The following is a 21,202-nucleotide window of genomic DNA, read 5'->3' as shown; positions in this document are numbered from 1 at the left end:
CTCACCCCCTCCCCCCTCCGCTCCCCCTCCCCCCCGCTCCCCCCCTCCCCCCTCCCTCCCCTCCCCGCTCCCCCCTCCCCCGTCCCCCACCCCCCACCCCCCACCCCCCACCCCCCCCACCCGCTCCCCCACCCCCACCCGCTCCCCCACCCCCCACCCGCTCCCCCCACCCCTCACCCCTCACCCGCTCCCCCCACCCCTCACCCGCTCCCCCACCCCCGCTCCCCCCTCCCGCTCCCCCCTCCCCTCACCTCCTCCCCCACACCCGCTCCCCCCTCCCGCTCCCCCCTCCCCCCACCCCCCACCCGCTCCCCCCACCCCCCACCCGCTACCCCACCCCCCACCCGCTACCCCCACCCCTCACCCACTACCCCCACCCGCTCCCCCACTACCCCCACCACGCCCACCGCTACCCCACCCCGCTCCCCGCTACCCCGACCCGCTCCCCCTCCCCCACCCGCTCCCCCACCCGCTCTCCCATCCCTCCCCCCCTCCATTCACCCCCTCCCCTCAACCCCTCCCCCCACCCACTCCCTCACCCTCGCCATTCCTGTCCTCCACATACCCTCCATCACATTCTTTGGCCTCTCTCCTTCCACACCCTCTATTCCTCACCACTCCTTACCTCTTCCCTCCTCTCCACATCTTCCCCCACCTTGCCTCCCGTCTGTCCCCTGCATCCTTCCCCTCCCAATCCTCCCATTCCATCCTCTCCTTCACCTCCCATTCTTTCACCTTGACCCAGCTTCCGCCATCCAGGCCCCTGCCAGTGTCTATCTCCTGATCCTGTCTCACCTTTCCTGATTCCCCGCTTGTCTCTCTCTGTTTCCCAGACCAGACTCGGGGTACATCAATTAACACGGTCACAATGGATGCCTTCCACAACAGTGATGTGACTTTGCCTGGCAGCCCGATGAATAACATAACCTTCATTCACTGGACGTTCAGCAGCTCGCCTGGCACCCAAGTCACCAACATCTGCAAGTGGTACCCGAACATTGACATTGAGTGTAACTCAGCGTACAGGTGTCGAGTGATACTCTATGTCAATACTTCCCTAGTGGTTCACCACCTCCGCTACACTGACTCGGGATGGTACCACATCACAATCAAGAATATCTCGAAAGACAACTTTCAGAGATACATCCACCTCCAGGTTCACAGTGAGTAGATGGTTCCCCTTTTTCTTTCTCTCTTGGGATTGAATACGTAATGTCACCATTGCACAGCTTAGTGTCTACCAGTTCGTGTTCACACAGATATCTGTACACTGACTGGTGTCTCTCAGTCCCCCCTCTCTCTCAGGGAGATATCTTACACTGACTGGTGTCTCTCAGTCCCCTCTCTCTCTCGGGGAGATATCTGTACACTGACTGGTGTCTCTCAGTCCCCACATCTCTCTCAGGGAGATATCTGTACACTGACTGGTGTCTCTCAGTCCCCTCTCTCTCAGGGAGATATCTGTACACTGACTGGTGTCTCTCAGTCCCCTCTCTCTCAGGGAGATGTCTGTACACTGACTGGTGTCTCTCAGTCCCCTCTCTCTCAGGGAGATATCTGTACACTGACTGGTGTCTCTCAGTCCCCTCTCTCTCGCAGGGAGATATCTGTACACTGACTGGTGTCTCTCAGTCCCCTCTCTCTCGCAGGAGATATCTGTACACTGACTGGTGTCTCTCAGTCCCCTCTCTCTCAGGGAGATATCTGTACACTGACTGGTGTCTCTCAGTCCCCTCTCTCTCTCAGGGAGATATCTGTACACTGACTGGTGTCTCTCAGTCCCCTCTCTCTCGCAGGGAGATATCTGTACACTGACTGGTGTCTCTCAGTCCCCTCTCTCTCTCAGGGAGATATCTGTACACTGACTGGTGTCTCTCAGTCCCCTCTCTCTCGCAGGGAGATATCTGTACACTGACTGGTGTCTCTCAGTCCCCTCTCTCTCGCAGGGAGATATCTGTACACTGACTGGTGTCTCTCAGTCCCCTCTCTCTCTCAGGGAGATATCTGTACACTGACTGGTGTCTCTCAGTCCCCTCTCTCTCTCAGGGAGATATCTGTACACTGACTGGTGTCTCTCAGTCCCCCCTCTCTCTCAGGAGATATCTTACACTGACTGGTGTCTCTCAGTCCCCCTCTCTCTCTCGGGGAGATATCTGTACACTGACTGGTGTCTCTCAGTCCCCACTCTCTCTCAGGGAGATATCTGTACACTGACTGGTGTCTCTCAGTCCCCTCTCTCTCAGGGAGATATCTGTACACTGACTGGTGTCTCTCAGTCCCCTCTCTCTCAGGGAGATGTCTGTACACTGACTGGTGTCTCTCAGTCCCCTCTCTCTCAGGGAGATATCTGTACACTGACTGGTGTCTCTCAGTCCCCTCTCTCTCGCAGGGAGATATCTGTACACTGACTGGTGTCTCTCAGTCCCCTCTCTCTCGCAGGGAGATATCTGTACACTGACTGGTGTCTCTCAGTCCCCTCTCTCTCAGGGAGATATCTGTACACTGACTGGTGTCTCTCAGTCCCCTCTCTCTCGCAGGGAGATATCTGTATACTGACTGGTGTCTCTCAGTCCCCTCTCTCTCGCAGGGAGATATCTGTACACTGACTGGTGTCTCTCAGTCCCCTCTCTCTCTCAGGGAGATATCTGTACACTGACTGGTGTCTCTCAGTCCCCTCTCTCTCGCAGGGAGATATCTGTACACTGACTGGTGTCTCTCAGTCCCCCCTCTCTCTCAGGGAGATATCTGTACACTGACTGGTGTCTCTCAGTCCCCTCTCTCTCTCGGGGAGATATCTGTACACTGACTGGTGTCTCTCAGTCCCCTCTCTCTCGCAGGGAGATATCTGTACACTGACTGGTGTCTCTCAGTCCCCTCTCTCTCGCAGGGAGATATCTGTACACTGACTGGTGTCTCTCAGTCCCCTCTCTCTCTCAGGGAGATATCTGTACACTGACTGGTGTCTCTCAGTCCCCTCTCTCTCGCAGGGAGATATCTGTACACTGACTGGTGTCTCTCAGTCCCCTCTCTCTCTCAGGGAGATATCTGTACACTGACTGGTGTCTCTCAGTCCCCTCTCTCTCTCAGGGAGATATCTTACACTGACTGGTGTCTCTCAGTCCCCTCTCTCTCTCGGGGAGATATCTGTACACTGACTGGTGTCTCTCAGTCCCCACTCTCTCTCAGGGAGATATCTGTACACTGACTGGTGTCTCTCAGTCCCCTCTCTCTCAGGGAGATATCTGTACACTGACTGGTGTCTCTCAGTCCCCTCTCTCTCAGGGAGATGTCTGTACACTGACTGGTGTCTCTCAGTCCCCTCTCTCTCGCAGGGAGATATCTGTACACTGACTGGTGTCTCTCAGTCCCCTCTCTCTCGCAGGGAGATATCTGTACACTGACTGGTGTCTCTCAGTCCCCTCTCTCTCTCAGGGAGATATCTGTACACTGACTGGTGTCTCTCAGTCCCTCCCACTCCCTCAGGGAGATATCTGTACACTGACTGGTATCTCTCAGTTCCCTCTCTCTCACAGGGAGATATCTGTACACTGACTGGTGTCTCTCAGTCCCCTCTATCTCAGGGAGATATCTGTACACTGACTGATGTCTCTCAGTCCCTCCCACTCCCTCAGGGAGATATCTGTACACTGACTGGTGTCTCTCAGTCCCTCCCACTCCCTCAGGGAGATATCTGTACACTGACTGGTATCTCTCAGTTCCCTCTCTCTCTCAGGGAGATATATGTACACTGACTGGTGTCTCTCAGTCCTCTCTCTCTCTCAGGGAGATATCTGTACACTGACTGGTGTCTCTCAGTCCCTCTCTCTCTCAGGGAGATATCTGTACACTGACTGGAGTCTCTTAGTCCCCTCTCTCTCTCGGGGAGATATCTGTACACTGACTGGTGTCTCTCAGTCCCTCTCTCTCTCAGGGAGATATCTGTACACTGACTGTCTCTCAGTCCCTCTCTCTCCCTCAGGGAGATATCTGTACACTGACTGGTGTCTCTCAGTCCCCTCTCTCTCTCAGGGAGATATCTGTACACTGACTGGTGCCTCTCAGTCTGCTCTCGCTCAGGGAGATCTCTCTCTCACTCTCTCTTTGGGAGATATCTGTACACTTACTGGTGTCTCTCAGTCCTCTCACTCTCACTCTCACGGAGATATTTCTACACTGACCGGTGTCTCTCAGTCCCTCTCTCTCCCTCAGGGAGATATCTGTACACTGACTGGTGCCTCTCAGTCCCTCCCTCTCCCTCAGGGAGATATCTGTACACTGAGTGGTGTCTCTCAGTCCCTCTCTCTCGGGGAGATATCTGTACACTGACTGGTGTCTCTCAGTCCCCACTCTCTCTCAGGGAGATATCTGTACACTGACTGGTGTCTCTCAGTCCCCTCTCTCTCTCAGGGAGATATCTGTACACTGACTGGTGTCTCTCAGTCCCCTCTCTCTCTCAGGGAGATGTCTGTACACTGACTGGTGTCTCTCAGTCCCCTCTCTCTCAGGGAGATATCTGTACATTGACTGGTGTCTCTCAGTCCCCTCTCTCTCGCAGGGAGATATCTGTACACTGACTGGTGTCTCTCAGTCCCCTCTCTCTCTCAGTGACATATCTGTACACTGACTGGTGTCTCTCAGTCCCCTCTCTCTCAGGGAGATATCTGTACACTGACTGGTGTCTCTCAGTCCCCTCTCTCTCGCAGGGAGATATCTGTATACTGACTGGTGTCTCTCAGTCCCCTCTCTCTCGCAGGGAGATATCTGTACACTGACTGGTGTCTCTCCGTCCCCTCTCTCTCAGGGAGATATCTGTACACTTACTGGTGTCTCTCAGTCCTCTCTATCTCTCTCAGGAAGATATCTGTACACTGACTGGTGTCTCTCAGTCCCCTCTCTCTCTCAGGGAGATATCTGTACACTGACTGGTGTCTCTCAGTCCCTCTCTCTCAGGGAGATATCTGTACACTGACTGGTGTCTCTCAGTCCCCTCTCTCTCAGGGAGATATCTGTACACTTACTGGTGTCTCTCAGTCCTCTCTCTCTCTCTCAGGAAGATATCTGTACACTGACTGGTGTCTCTCAGTCTCCTCTCTCTCAGGGAGATATCTGTACACTTACTGGTGTCTCTCAGTCCTCTCTCTCTCTCTCAGGGAGATATCTGTACACTGACTGGTGTCTCTCAGTCCCTCTCTCTCTCAGGGAGATATCTGTACACTGACTGGTGTCTCTCAGTCCCTCTCTCGCTCAGGGAGATATCTGTACACTGACTGGTGTCTCTCAGTCCCTCTCTCTCTCAGGGAGATATCTGTACACTGACTGGTGTCTCTCAGTCCCCTCTCTCTCTCTCAGGGAGATATCTGTACACTGACTGGTGTCTCTCAGTCCCTCTCTCTCTCAGGGAGATATCTGTACACTGACTGGTGTCTCTCAGTCCCTCTCTCTCTCAGGGAGATATCTGGACACTGACTGGTGTCTCTCAGTCCCTCCCACACCCTCAGGGAGATATCTGTACACTGACTGGTATCTCTCAGTTCCCTCTCTCTCTCAGGGAGATATCTGGACACTGACTGGTGTCTCTCAGTCCACTCTATCTCAGGGAGATATCTGTACACTGACTGATGTCTCTCAGTCCCTCTCTCTCCCTCAGGGAGATATCTGTACACTGACTGGTGTCTCTCAGTCCCTCCCACTCCCTCAGGGAGATATCAGTTCACTGACTGATGTCTCTCAGTCCTCTCTCTCTCTCAGGGAGATATCTGTACACTGACTGGTGTCTCTCAGTCCCTTTCTCTCACAGGGAGATATCTGTACACTAACTGGTGTCTCTCAGTCCCTTCCACTCCCTCAGGGAGATATCTGTACACTGACTGGTATCTCTCAGTTCCCTCTCTCTCTCAGGGAGATATCTGTACACTGACTGGTGTCTCTCAGTCCCCTCTATCTCAGGGAGATATCTGTACACTGACTGATGTCTCTCAGTCCCTCTCTCTCCCTCAGGGAGATATTTGTACACTAACTGGTGTCTCTCAGTCCCTCCCACTCCCTCAGGGAGATATCTGTACACTGACTGATGTCTCTCAGTCCTCTCTCTCTCTCAGGGAGATATCTGTACACTGACTGGTGTCTCTCAGTCCCTTTCTCTCACAGGGAGATATCTGTACACTAACTGGTGTCTCTCAGTCCCTCTCTCTCTCAGGGAGATATCTGTACACTGACTGGAGTCTCTTAGTCCCCTCTCTCTCTCAGGGAGATATCTGTACACTGACTGGTGTCTCTCAGTCCCCTCTCTCTCTCAGGGAGATATCTGTACACTGACTGGTGCCTCTGTCTCCTCTCGCTCAGGGAGATCTCTCTCTCTCTCTCTCTCTCTCTCAGGGAGATATCTGCACACTGACTGGTGTCTCTCAGTCCCTCTCTCTCTCAGGGAGATATCTGTACACTGACTGGTGTCTCTCAGTCCCTCTCTCGCTCAGGGAGATATCTGTACATTGACTGGTGTCTCTCAGTCCCTCTCTCTCTCAGGGAGATATCTGTACACTGACTGGTGTCTCTCAGTCCCCTCTCTCTCTCAGGGAGATATCTGTCCACTGACTGGTTTCTCTCAGTCCCCTCTCTCTCGCAGGGAGATATCTGTACACTGACTGGTGCCTCTCAGTCTCCTCTCGCTCAGGAAGATCTCTCTCTCTCTCTCTCAGGGAGATATCTGTATACTGACTGGTGTCTCTCAGTCCCTCCCACTCCCTCAGGGAGATATCTGTACACTGACTGGTATCTCTCAGTTCCCTCTCTCTCAGGGAGATATCTGTACACTGACTGGTGTCTCTCAGTCCCCTCTCTCTCTCAGGGAGATATCTGTACACTGACTGGTGCCTCTCAGTCTCCTCTCGCTCAGGGAGATCTCTCTCTCTCTCTCTCTCTCTCTCAGGGAGATATCTGCACACTGACTGGTGTCTCTCAGTCCCTCTCTCTCTCGGGGAGATATCTGTACACTGACTGGTGTCTCTCAGTCCCTCTCTCGCTCAGGGAGATATCTGTACATTGACTGGTGTCTCTCAGTCCCTCTCTCTCCCAGGGAGATATCTGTACACTGACTGGTGTCTCTTAGACCCCTCTCTCTCGGGGAGATATCTGTACACTGACTGGTGTCTCTCAGTTCCCTCTCTCTCTCAGGGAGATATCTGTACACTGACTGGTATCTCTCAGTTCCCTCTCTCTCTCAGGGAGATATCTGTACACTGACTGGTGTCTCTCAGTCCCCTCTATCTCAGGGAGATATCTGTACACTGACTGGTGTCTCTCAGTCCCCTCTCTCTCTCAGGGAGATATCTGTACACTGACTGATGTCTCTCAGTCCTCTCACTCTCTCTCTCTCTCTCTCTCTCTCTCTCTCAGGGAGATATCTGTACACTGACCGGTGTCTCTCAGTCTCCTCTCGCTCAGGGAGATCTCTCTCTCTCTCTCTCTCAGGGAGATATCTGTACACTGACTGGTGTCTCTCAGTCCCTCCCACTCCCTCAGGGAGATATCTGTACACTGACTGGTATCTCTCAGTTCCCTCTCTCTCAGGGAGATATCAGTACACTGACTGGTGTCTCTCAGTCCCCTCTCTCTCTCAGGGAGATATCTGTACACTGACTGGTGCCTCTCAGTCTCCTCTCGCTCAGGGAGATCTCTCTCTCTCTCTCTCTCTCTCTCTCTCTCTCTCAGGGAGATATCTGCACACTGACTGGTGTCTCTCAGTCCCTCTCTCTCTCAGGGAGATATCTGTACACTGACTGGTGTCTCTCAGTCCCTCTCTCGCTCAGGGAGATATCTGTACATTGACTGGTGTCTCTCAGTCCCTCTCTCTCTCAGGGAGATATCTGTACACTGACTGGTGTCTCTCAGTCCCTTTCTCTCACAGGGAGATATCTGTACACTAACTGGTGTCTCTCAGTCCCTCTCTCTCTCAGGGAGATATCTGTACACTGACTGGAGTCTCTTAGTCCCCTCTCTCTCTCAGGGAGATATCTGTACACTGACTGGTGTCTCTCAGTCCCCTCTCTCTCTCAGGGAGATATCTGTACACTGACTGGTGCCTCTGTCTCCTCTCGCTCAGGGAGATCTCTCTCTCTCTCTCTCTCTCTCTCTCTCAGGGAGATATCTGCACACTGACTGGTGTCTCTCAGTCCCTCTCTCTCTCAGGGAGATATCTGTACACTGACTGGTGTCTCTCAGTCCCTCTCTCGCTCAGGGAGATATCTGTACATTGACTGGTGTCTCTCAGTCCCTCTCTCTCTCAGGGAGATATCTGTACACTGACTGGTGTCTCTCAGTCCCCTCTCTCTCTCAGGGAGATATCTGTCCACTGACTGGTTTCTCTCAGTCCCCTCTCTCTCGCAGGGAGATATCTGTACACTGACTGGTGCCTCTCAGTCTCCTCTCGCTCAGGGAGATATCTGTACACTGACTGGTGTCTCTCAGTCCCTCCCACTCCCTCAGGGAGATATCTGTACACTGACTGGTATCTCTCAGTTCCCTCTCTCTCAGGGAGATATCTGTACACTGACTGGTGTCTCTCAGTCCCCTCTCTCTCTCAGGGAGATATCTGTACACTGACTGGTGCCTCTCAGTCTCCTCTCGCTCAGGGAGATCTCTCTCTCTCTCTCTCTCTCTCTCTCAGGGAGATATCTGCACACTGACTGGTGTCTCTCAGTCCCTCTCTCTCAGGGAGATATCTGTACACTGACTGGTGTCTGTCAGTCCCTCTCTCGCTCAGGGAGATATCTGTACACTGACTGGTGTCTCTTAGACCCCTCTCTCTCGGGGAGATATCTGTACACTGACTGGTGTCTCTCAGTTCCCTCTCTCTCTCAGGGAGATATCTGTACACTGACTGGTATCTCTCAGTTCCCTCTCTCTCTCAGGGAGATATCTGTACACTGACTGGTGTCTCTCAGTCCCCTCTCTCTCTCAGGGAGATATCTGTACACTGACTGGTGCCTCTCAGTCTCCTCTCGCTCAGGGAGATCTCTCTCTCTCTCTCTCTCTCTCTCTCTCTCAGGGAGATATCTGCACACTGACTGGTGTCTCTCAGTCCCTCTCTCTCTCGGGGAGATATCTGTACACTGACTGGTGTCTCTCAGTCCCTCTCTCGCTCAGGGAGATATCTGTACATTGACTGGTGTCTCTCAGTCCCTCTCTCTCTCAGGGAGATATCTGTACACTGACTGGTGTCTCTTAGACCCCTCTCTCTCGGGGAGATATCTGTACACTGACTGGTGTCTCTCAGTTCCCTCTCTCTCTCAGGGAGATATCTGTACACTGACTGGTATCTCTCAGTTCCCTCTCTCTCTCAGGGAGATATCTGTACACTGACTGGTGTCTCTCAGTCCCCTCTATCTCAGGGAGATATCTGTACACTGACTGGTGTCTCTCAGTCCCCTCTCTCTCTCAGGGAGATATCTGTACACTGACTGATGTCTCTCAGTCCTCTCACTCTCTCTCTCTCTCTCTCTCTCTCTCTCTCAGGGAGATATCTGTACACTGACCGGTGTCTCTCAGTCTCCTCTCGCTCAGGGAGATCTCTCTCTCTCTCTCTCAGGGAGATATCTGTACACTGACTGGTGTCTCTCAGTTCCCTCTCTCTCTCAGGGAGATATCTGTACACTGACTGGTATCTCTCAGTTCCCTCTCTCTCTCAGGGAGATATCTGTACACTGACTGGTGTCTCTCAGTCCCCTCTCTCTCTCAGGGAGATATCTGTACACTGACTGGTGCCTCTCAGTCTCCTCTCGCTCAGGGAGATCTCTCTCTCTCTCTCTCTCTCTCTCTCTCAGGGAGATATCTGCACACTGACTGGTGTCTCTCAGTCCCTCTCTCTCTCTCAGGGAGATATCTGTACACTGACTGGTATCTCTCAGTTCCCTCTCTCTCAGGGAGATATCTGTACACTGACTGGTGTCTCTCAGTCCCCTCTCTCTCTCAGGGAGATATCTGTACACTGACTGGTGCCTCTCAGTCTCCTCTCGCTCAGGGAGATCTCTCTCTCTCTCTCTCTCTCTCTCTCAGGGAGATATCTGCACACTGACTGGTGTCTCTCAGTCCCTCTCTCTCTCGGGGAGATATCTGTACACTGACTGGTGTCTCTCAGTCCCTCTCTCGCTCAGGGAGATATCTGTACATTGACTGGTGTCTCTCAGTCCCTCTCTCTCTCAGGGAGATATCTGTACACTGACTGGTGTCTCTCAGTCCCCTCTCTCTCTCAGGGAGATATCTGTCCACTGACTGGTTTCTCTCAGTCCCCTCTCTCTCGCAGGGAGATATCTGTACACTGACTGGTGCCTCTCAGTCTCCTCTCGCTTAGAGAGATCTCTCTCTCTCTCTCTCTCAGGGAGATATCTGTACACTGACTGGTGTCTCTCAGTCCCTCCCACTCCCTCAGGGAGATATCTGTACACTGACTGGTATCTGTCAGTTCCCTCTCTCTCTCAGGGAGATATCTGTACACTGACTGGTGTCTCTCAGTCCCCTCTCTCTCTCAGGGAGATATCTGTACACTGACTGGTGCCTCTCAGTCTCCTCTCGCTCAGGGAGATCTCTCTCTCTCTCTCTCTCTCAGGGAGATATCTGCACACTGACTGGTGTCTCTCAGTCCCTCTCTCTCTCGGGGAGATATCTGTACACTGACTGGTGTCTCTCAGTCCCTCTCTCGCTCAGGGAGATATCTGTACATTGACTGGTGTCTCTCAGTCCCTCTCTCTCTCAGGGAGATATCTGTACACTGACTGGTGTCTCTCAGTCCCTCCCACTCCCTCAGGGAGATACCTGTACACTGACTGGTATCTCTCAGTTCCCTCTCTCTCTCAGGGAGATATCTGTACACTGACCGGTGTCTCTCAGTCCCCTCTCTCTCTCTCTCTCTCTCAGCGAGATATCTGTACACTGACTGGTGTCTCTCAGTCCCCCTCTCTCTGTCAGTGAGATATCTGTACACTGACTGGTGTCTCTCAGTCCCCTCTATCTCAGGGAGATATCTGTACACTGACTGGTGTCTCTCAGTCCCCTCTCTCTCTCAGGGAGATATCTGTACACTGACTGATGTCTCTCAGTCCTCTCACTCTCTCTCTCTCTCTCTCTCTCTCTCTCTCTCTCTCTCTCTCTCAGGGAGATATCTGTACACTGACCGGTGTCTCTCAGTCTCCTCTCTCGCTCTCTCTCTCTCTCTCTCTCAGGGAGATATCTGTACACTGACTGGTGTCTCTCAGTCCCCTCTCTCTCAGGGAGATATCTGTACACTTACTGGTGTCTCTCAGTCCTCTCTCTCTCTCTCAGGAAGATATCTGTACACTGACTGGTGTCTCTCAGTCCCCTCTCTCTCTCAGGGAGATATCTGTACACTGACTGGTGTCTCTCAGTCCCTCTCTCTCTCAGGGAGATATCTGTACACTGACTGGTGTCTCTCAGTCCCCTCTCTCTCAGGGAGATATCTGTACATTTACTGGTGTCTCTCAGTCCTCTCTCTCTCTCTCAGGGAGATATCTGTACACTGACTGGTGTCTCTCAGTCCCCTCTCTCTCAGGGAGATATCTGTACACTTACTGGTGTCTCTCAGTCCTCTCTCTCTCTCTCAGGGAGATATCTGTACACTGACTGGTGTCTCTCAGTCCCTCTCTCTCTCAGGGAGATATCTGCACACTGACTGGTGTCTCTCAGTCCCTCTCTCGCTCAGGGAGATATCTGTACACTGACTGGTGTCTCTCAGTCCCTCTCTCTCAGGGAGATATCTGTACACTGACTGGTGTCTCTCAGTCCCCTCTCTCTCTCTCGCAGGGAGATATCTGTACACTGACTGGTGTCTCTCAGTCCCTCTCTCTCTCAGGGAGATATCTGTACACTGACTGGTGTCTCTCAGTCCCTCTCTCTCTCAGGGAGATATCTGTACACTGACTGGTGTCTCTCAGTCCCTCCCACACCCTCAGGGAGATATCTGTACACTGACTGGTATCTCTCAGTTCCCTCTCTCTCTCAGGGAGATATCTGTACACTGACTGGTGTCTCTCAGTCCCCTCTATCTCAGGGAGATATCTGTACACTGACTGATGTCTCTCAGTCCCTCTCTCTCCCTCAGGGAGATATTTGTACACTAACTGGTGTCTCTCAGTCCCTCCCACTCCCTCAGGGAGATATCTGTACACTGACTGATGTCTCTCAGTCCTCTCTCTCTCTCAGGGAGATATCTGTACACTGACTGGTGTCTCTCAGTCCCTTTCTCTCACAGGGAGATATCTGTACACTAACTGGTGTCTCTCAGTCCCTCTCTCTCTCAGGGAGATATCTGTACACTGACTGGAGTCTCTTAGTCCCCTCTCTCTCTCAGGGAGATATCTGTACACTGACTGGTGTCTCTCAGTCCCCTCTCTCTCTCAGGGAGATATCTGTACACTGACTGGTGCCTCTGTCTCCTCTCGCTCAGGGAGATCTCTCTCTCTCTCTCTCTCTCTCTCAGGGAGATATCTGCACACTGACTGGTGTCTCTCAGTCCCTCTCTCTCTCAGGGAGATATCTGTACACTGACTGGTGTCTCTCAGTCCCTCTCTCGCTCAGGGAGATATCTGTACATTGACTGGTGTCTCTCAGTCCCTCTCTCTCTCAGGGAGATATCTGTACACTGACTGGTGTCTCTCAGTCCCCTCTCTCTCTCAGGGAGATATCTGTCCACTGACTGGTTTCTCTCAGTCCCCTCTCTCTCGCAGGGAGATATCTGTACACTGACTGGTGCCTCTCAGTCTCCTCTCGCTCAGGAAGATCTCTCTCTCTCTCTCTCAGGGAGATATCTGTATACTGACTGGTGTCTCTCAGTCCCTCCCACTCCCTCAGGGAGATATCTGTACACTGACTGGTATCTCTCAGTTCCCTCTCTCTCAGGGAGATATCTGTACACTGACTGGTGTCTCTCAGTCCCCTCTCTCTCTCAGGGAGATATCTGTACACTGACTGGTGCCTCTCAGTCTCCTCTCGCTCAGGGAGATCTCTCTCTCTCTCTCTCTCTCTCTCAGGGAGATATCTGCACACTGACTGGTGTCTCTCAGTCCCTCTCTCTCTCGGGGAGATATCTGTACACTGACTGGTGTCTCTCAGTCCCTCTCTCGCTCAGGGAGATATCTGTACATTGACTGGTGTCTCTCAGTCCCTCTCTCTCCCAGGGAGATATCTGTACACTGACTGGTGTCTCTTAGACCCCTCTCTCTCGGGGAGATATCTGTACACTGACTGGTGTCTCTCAGTTCCCTCTCTCTCTCAGGGAGATATCTGTACACTGACTGGTATCTCTCAGTTCCCTCTCTCTCTCAGGGAGATATCTGTACACTGACTGGTGTCTCTCAGTCCCCTCTATCTCAGGGAGATATCTGTACACTGACTGGTGTCTCTCAGTCCCCTCTCTCTCTCAGGGAGATATCTGTACACTGACTGATGTCTCTCAGTCCTCTCACTCTCTCTCTCTCTCTCTCTCTCTCTCTCTCTCAGGGAGATATCTGTACACTGACCGGTGTCTCTCAGTCTCCTCTCGCTCAGGGAGATCTCTCTCTCTCTCTCTCAGGGAGATATCTGTACACTGACTGGTGTCTCTCAGTCCCTCCCACTCCCTCAGGGAGATATCTGTACACTGACTGGTATCTCTCAGTTCCCTCTCTCTCAGGGAGATATCAGTACACTGACTGGTGTCTCTCAGTCCCCTCTCTCTCTCAGGGAGATATCTGTACACTGACTGGTGCCTCTCAGTCTCCTCTCGCTCAGGGAGATCTCTCTCTCTCTCTCTCTCTCTCTCTCTCTCTCAGGGAGATATCTGCACACTGACTGGTGTCTCTCAGTCCCTCTCTCTCTCAGGGAGATATCTGTACACTGACTGGTGTCTCTCAGTCCCTCTCTCGCTCAGGGAGATATCTGTACATTGACTGGTGTCTCTCAGTCCCTCTCTCTCTCAGGGAGATATCTGTACACTGACTGGTGTCTCTCAGTCCCTTTCTCTCACAGGGAGATATCTGTACACTAACTGGTGTCTCTCAGTCCCTCTCTCTCTCAGGGAGATATCTGTACACTGACTGGAGTCTCTTAGTCCCCTCTCTCTCTCAGGGAGATATCTGTACACTGACTGGTGTCTCTCAGTCCCCTCTCTCTCTCAGGGAGATATCTGTACACTGACTGGTGCCTCTGTCTCCTCTCGCTCAGGGAGATCTCTCTCTCTCTCTCTCTCTCTCTCTCTCTCAGGGAGATATCTGCACACTGACTGGTGTCTCTCAGTCCCTCTCTCTCTCAGGGAGATATCTGTACACTGACTGGTGTCTCTCAGTCCCTCTCTCGCTCAGGGAGATATCTGTACATTGACTGGTGTCTCTCAGTCCCTCTCTCTCTCAGGGAGATATCTGTACACTGACTGGTGTCTCTCAGTCCCCTCTCTCTCTCAGGGAGATATCTGTCCACTGACTGGTTTCTCTCAGTCCCCTCTCTCTCGCAGGGAGATATCTGTACACTGACTGGTGCCTCTCAGTCTCCTCTCGCTCAGGGAGATCTCTCTCTCTCTCTCTCAGGGAGATATCTGTACACTGACTGGTGTCTCTCAGTCCCTCCCACTCCCTCAGGGAGATATCTGTACACTGACTGGTATCTCTCAGTTCCCTCTCTCTCAGGGAGATATCTGTACACTGACTGGTGTCTCTCAGTCCCCTCTCTCTCTCAGGGAGATATCTGTACACTGACTGGTGCCTCTCAGTCTCCTCTCGCTCAGGGAGATCTCTCTCTCTCTCTCTCTCTCTCTCAGGGAGATATCTGCACACTGACTGGTGTCTCTCAGTCCCTCTCTCTCTCGGGGAGATATCTGTACACTGACTGGTGTCTCTCAGTCCCTCTCTCTCTCAGGGAGATATCTGTACACTGACTGGTGTCTCTTAGACCCCTCTCTCTCGGGGAGATATCTGTACACTGACTGGTGTCTCTCAGTTCCCTCTCTCTCTCAGGGAGATATCTGTACACTGACTGGTATCTCTCAGTTCCCTCTCTCTCTCAGGGAGATATCTGTACACTGACTGGTGTCTCTCAGTCCCCTCTATCTCAGGGAGATATCTGTACACTGACTGGTGTCTCTCAGTCCCCTCTCTCTCTCAGGGAGATATCTGTACACTGACTGGTGCCTCTCAGTCTCCTCTCGCTCAGGGAGATCTCTCTCTCTCTCTCTCTCTCTCTCTCAGGGAGATATCTGCACACTGACTGGTGTCTCTCAGTCCCTCTCTCTCGGGGAGATATCTGTACACTGACTGGTGTCTCTCAGTCCCTCTCTCGCTCAGGGAGATATCTGTACACTGACTGGTGTCTCTTAGACCCCTCTCTCTCGGGGAGATATCTGTACACTGACTGGTGTCTCTCAGTTCCCTCTCTCTCTCAGGGAGATATCTGTACACTGACTGGTATCTCTCAGTTCCCTCTCTCTCTCAGGGAGATATCTGTACACTGACTGGTGTCTCTCAGTCCCCTCTCTCTCTCAGGGAGATATCTGTACACTGACTGGTGCCTCTCAGTCTCCTCTCGCTCAGGGAGATCTCTCTCTCTCTCTCTCTCTCTCTCAGGGAGATATCTGCACACTGACTGGTGTCTCTCAGTCCCTCTCTCTCTCGGGGAGATATCTGTACACTGACTGGTGTCTCTCAGTCCCTCTCTCGCTCAGGGAGATATCTGTACATTGACTGGTGTCTCTCAGTCCCTCTCTCTCTCAGGGAGATATCTGTACACTGACTGGTGTCTCTTAGACCCCTCTCTCTCGGGGAGATATCTGTACACTGACTGGTGTCTCTCAGTTCCCTCTCTCTCTCAGGGAGATATCTGTACACTGACTGGTATCTCTCAGTTCCCTCTCTCTCTCAGGGAGATATCTGTACACTGACTGGTGTCTCTCAGTCCCCTCTATCTCAGGGAGATATCTGTACACTGACTGGTGTCTCTCAGTCCCCTCTCTCTCTCAGGGAGATATCTGTACACTGACTGATGTCTCTCAGTCCTCTCACTCTCTCTCTCTCTCTCTCTCTCTCTCTCTCTCAGGGAGATATCTGTACACTGACCGGTGTCTCTCAGTCTCCTCTCGCTCAGGGAGATCTCTCTCTCTCTCTCTCAGGGAGATATCTGTACACTGACTGGTGTCTCTCAGTTCCCTCTCTCTCTCAGGGAGATATCTGTACACTGACTGGTGTCTCTCAGTCCCCTCTATCTCAGGGAGATATCTGTACACTGACTGGTGTCTCTCAGTCCCCTCTCTCTCTCAGGGAGATATCTGTACACTGACTGGTGCCTCTCAGTCTCCTCTCGCTCAGGGAGATCTCTCTCTCTCTCTCTCTCTCTCTCTCTCTCTCTCAGGGAGATATCTGCACACTGACTGGTGTCTCTCAGTCCCTCTCTCTCTCAGGGAGATATCTGTACACTGACTGGTGTCTCTCAGTCCCTCTCTCGCTCAGGGAGATATCTGTACATTGACTGGTGTCTCTCAGTCCCTCTCTCTCTCAGGGAGATATCTGTACACTGACTGGTGTCTCTCAGTCCCTTTCTCTCACAGGGAGATATCTGTACACTAACTGGTGTCTCTCAGTCCCTCTCTCTCTCAGGGAGATATCTGTACACTGACTGGAGTCTCTTAGTCCCCTCTCTCTCTCAGGGAGATATCTGTACACTGACTGGTGTCTCTCAGTCCCCTCTCTCTCTCAGGGAGATATCTGTACACTGACTGGTGCCTCTGTCTCCTCTCGCTCAGGGAGATCTCTCTCTCTCTCTCTCTCTCTCTCTCTCTCAGGGAGATATCTGCACACTGACTGGTGTCTCTCAGTCCCTCTCTCTCTCAGGGAGATATCTGTACACTGACTGGTGTCTCTCAGTCCCTCTCTCGCTCAGGGAGATATCTGTACATTGACTGGTGTCTCTCAGTCCCTCTCTCTCTCAGGGAGATATCTGTACACTGACTGGTGTCTCTCAGTCCCCTCTCTCTCTCAGGGAGATATCTGTCCACTGACTGGTTTCTCTCAGTCCCCTCTCTCTCGCAGGGAGATATCTGTACACTGACTGGTGCCTCTCAGTCTCCTCTCGCTCAGGGAGATCTCTCTCTCTCTCTCTCTCTCAGGGAGATATCTGTACACTGACTGGTGTCTCTCAGTCCCTCCCACTCCCTCAGGGAGATATCTGTACACTGACTGGTATCTCTCAGTTCCCTCTCTCTCAGGGAGATATCTGTACACTGACTGGTGTCTCTCAGTCCCCTCTCTCTCTCAGGGAGATATCTGTACACTGACTGGTGCCTCTCAGTCTCCTCTCGCTCAGGGAGATCTCTCTCTCTCTCTCTCTCTCTCTCAGGGAGATATCTGCACACTGACTGGTGTCTCTCAGTCCCTCTCTCTCTCGGGGAGATATCTGTACACTGACTGGTGTCTCTCAGTCCCTCTCTCTCTCAGGGAGATATCTGTACACTGACTGGTGTCTCTTAGACCCCTCTCTCTCGGGGAGATATCTGTACACTGACTGGTGTCTCTCAGTTCCCTCTCTCTCTCAGGGAGATATCTGTACACTGACTGGTATCTCTCAGTTCCCTCTCTCTCTCAGGGAGATATCTGTACACTGACTGGTGTCTCTCAGTCCCCTCTATCTCAGGGAGATATCTGTACACTGACTGGTGTCTCTCAGTCCCCTCTCTCTCTCAGGGAGATATCTGTACACTGACTGGTGCCTCTCAGTCTCCTCTCGCTCAGGGAGATCTCTCTCTCTCTCTCTCTCTCTCTCTCAGGGAGATATCTGCACACTGACTGGTGTCTCTCAGTCCCTCTCTCTCGGGGAGATATCTGTACACTGACTGGTGTCTCTCAGTCCCTCTCTCGCTCAGGGAGATATCTGTACACTGACTGGTGTCTCTTAGACCCCTCTCTCTCGGGGAGATATCTGTACACTGACTGGTGTCTCTCAGTTCCCTCTCTCTCTCAGGGAGATATCTGTACACTGACTGGTATCTCTCAGTTCCCTCTCTCTCTCAGGGAGATATCTGTACACTGACTGGTGTCTCTCAGTCCCCTCTCTCTCTCAGGGAGATATCTGTACACTGACTGGTGCCTCTCAGTCTCCTCTCGCTCAGGGAGATCTCTCTCTCTCTCTCTCTCTCTCTCAGGGAGATATCTGCACACTGACTGGTGTCTCTCAGTCCCTCTCTCTCTCGGGGAGATATCTGTACACTGACTGGTGTCTCTCAGTCCCTCTCTCGCTCAGGGAGATATCTGTACATTGACTGGTGTCTCTCAGTCCCTCTCTCTCTCAGGGAGATATCTGTACACTGACTGGTGTCTCTTAGACCCCTCTCTCTCGGGGAGATATCTGTACACTGACTGGTGTCTCTCAGTTCCCTCTCTCTCTCAGGGAGATATCTGTACACTGACTGGTATCTCTCAGTTCCCTCTCTCTCTCAGGGAGATATCTGTACACTGACTGGTGTCTCTCAGTCCCCTCTATCTCAGGGAGATATCTGTACACTGACTGGTGTCTCTCAGTCCCCTCTCTCTCTCAGGGAGATATCTGTACACTGACTGATGTCTCTCAGTCCTCTCACTCTCTCTCTCTCTCTCTCTCTCTCTCTCTCTCAGGGAGATATCTGTACACTGACCGGTGTCTCTCAGTCTCCTCTCGCTCAGGGAGATCTCTCTCTCTCTCTCTCAGGGAGATATCTGTACACTGACTGGTGTCTCTCAGTTCCCTCTCTCTCTCAGGGAGATATCTGTACACTGACTGGTATCTCTCAGTTCCCTCTCTCTCTCAGGGAGATATCTGTACACTGACTGGTGTCTCTCAGTCCCCTCTCTCTCTCAGGGAGATATCTGTACACTGACTGGTGCCTCTCAGTCTCCTCTCGCTCAGGGAGATCTCTCTCTCTCTCTCTCTCTCTCTCTCTCTCTCTCTCTCTCTCTCTCTCTCTCTCTCTCTCTCTCTCAGGGAGATATCTGCACACTGACTGGTGTCTCTCAGTCCCTCTCTCTCTCGGGGAGATATCTGTACACTGACTGGTGTCTCTCAGTCCCTCTCTCGCTCAGGGAGATATCTGTACATTGACTGGTGTCTCTCAGTCCCTCTCTCTCTCAGGGAGATATCTGTACACTGACTGGTGTCTCTTAGACCCCTCTCTCTCGGGGAGATATCTGTACACTGACTGGTGTCTCTCAGTTCCCTCTCTCTCTCAGCGAGATATCTGTACACTGACTGGTATCTCTCAGTTCCCTCTCTCTCTCAGGGAGATATCTGTACACTGACTGGTGTCTCTCAGTCCCCTCTCTCTCTCAGGGAGATATCTGTACACTGACTGGTGCCTCTCAGTCTCCTCTCGCTCAGGGAGATCTCTCTCTCTCTCTCTCTCTCTCTCAGGGAGATATCTGCACACTGACTGGTGTCTCTCAGTCCCTCTCTCTCTCGGGGAGATATCTGTACACTGACTGGTGTCTCTCAGTCCCTCTCTCGCTCAGGGAGATATCTGTACATTGACTGGTGTCTCTCAGTCCCTCTCTCTCTCAGGGAGATATCTGTACACTGACTGGTGTCTCTTAGACCCCTCTCTCTCAGGGAGATATCTGTACACTGACTGGTGTCTCTCAGTTCCCTCTCTCTCTCAGGGAGATATCTGTACACTGACTGGTATCTCTCAGTTCCCTCTCTCTCTCAGGGAGATATCTGTACACTGACTGGTGTCTCTCAGTCCCCTCTCTCTCTCAGGGAGATATCTGTACACTGACTGGTGCCTCTCAGTCTCCTCTCGCTTAGAGAGATCTCTCTCTCTCTCTCTCTCAGGGAGATATCTGTACACTGACTGGTGTCTCTCAGTCCCTCCCACTCCCTCAGGGAGATATCTGTACACTGACTGGTATCTGTCAGTTCCCTCTCTCTCTCAGGGAGATATCTGTACACTGACTGGTGTCTCTCAGTCCCCTCTCTCTCTCAGGGAGATATCTGTACACTGACTGGTGCCTCTCAGTCTCCTCTCGCTCAGGGAGATCTCTCTCTCTCTCTCTCTCTCAGGGAGATATCTGCACACTGACTGGTGTCTCTCAGTCCCTCTCTCTCTCGGGGAGATATCTGTACACTGACTGGTGTCTCTCAGTCCCTCTCTCGCTCAGGGAGATATCTGTACATTGACTGGTGTCTCTCAGTCCCTCTCTCTCTCAGGGAGATATCTGTACACTGACTGGTGTCTCTCAGTCCCTCCCACTCCCTCAGGGAGATACCTGTACACTGACTGGTATCTCTCAGTTCCCTCTCTCTCTCAGGGAGATATCTGTACACTGACCGGTGTCTCTCAGTCCCCTCTCTCTCTCTCTCTCTCTCAGCGAGATATCTGTACACTGACTGGTGTCTCTCAGTCCCCCTCTCTCTGTCAGTGAGATATCTGTACACTGACTGGTGTCTCGAAGTCCCTCTCTCTCTCAGGGAGATATCTGTACACTGACTGGTGTCTCTCAGTCCCCTCTATCTCAGGGAGATATCTGTACACTGACTGGTGTCTCTCAGTCCCCTCTCTCTCTCAGGGAGATATCTGTACACTGACTGATGTCTCTCAGTCCTCTCACTCTCTCTCTCTCTCTCTCTCTCTCTCTCTCTCTCTCAGGGAGATATCTGTACACTGACCGGTGTCTCTCAGTCTCCTCTCTCGCTCTCTCTCTCTCTCTCTCTCAGGGAGATATCTGTACACTGACTGGTGTCTCTCAGTCCCCTCTCTCTCAGGGAGATATCTGTACACTTACTGGTGTCTCTCAGTCCTCTCTCTCTCTCTCAGGAAGATATCTGTACACTGACTGGTGTCTCTCAGTCCCCTCTCTCTCTCAGGGAGATATCTGTACACTGACTGGTGTCTCTCAGTCCCTCTCTCTCTCAGGGAGATATCTGTACACTGACTGGTGTCTCTCAGTCCCCTCTCTCTCGGGGAGATATCTGTACATTTACTGGTGTCTCTCAGTCCTCTCTCTCAGGGAGATATCCGTACACTGACTGGTGTCTCTCAGTCCCCTCTCTCTCAGGGAGATATCTGTACACTTACTGGTGTCTCTCAGTCCTCTCTCTCTCTCTCAGGGAGATATCTGTACACTGACTGGTGTCTCTCAGTCCCTCTCTCTCTCAGGGAGATATCTGCACACTGACTGGTGTCTCTCAGTCCCTCTCTCGCTCAGGG

The 21,202-nt window shown here is 52.3% G+C and overlaps 1 protein-coding gene across 1 annotated transcript in view; it reads left to right on the top strand.

Moving 5' to 3' along the window:
* The first annotated feature begins 838 nt into the window (after window positions 1–838).
* The window catches only part of LOC148138280 (uncharacterized), a 33,506-nt gene continuing 13,142 nt past the window's right edge, over window positions 839–21,202 (top strand). The window contains exon 1 of the mRNA XM_087981594.1: window positions 839–1,163. Coding sequence (XP_087837720.1) covers window positions 1,093–1,163 — 71 coding nt within the window. The 5' untranslated portion in view covers window positions 839–1,092. The remainder of the gene's footprint in view (window positions 1,164–21,202) is intronic.

This window comes from Chiloscyllium plagiosum, unplaced genomic scaffold (genome assembly GCF_037043375.1).
Source record: "Chiloscyllium plagiosum isolate Xiang-an unplaced genomic scaffold, Cpla_swu_hap1 HiC_scaffold_40, whole genome shotgun sequence".
In the NCBI taxonomy this organism is placed as follows: domain Eukaryota; kingdom Metazoa; phylum Chordata; class Chondrichthyes; order Orectolobiformes; family Hemiscylliidae; genus Chiloscyllium; species Chiloscyllium plagiosum.
This window is presented reverse-complemented; position numbering and strand designations above follow the sequence as displayed.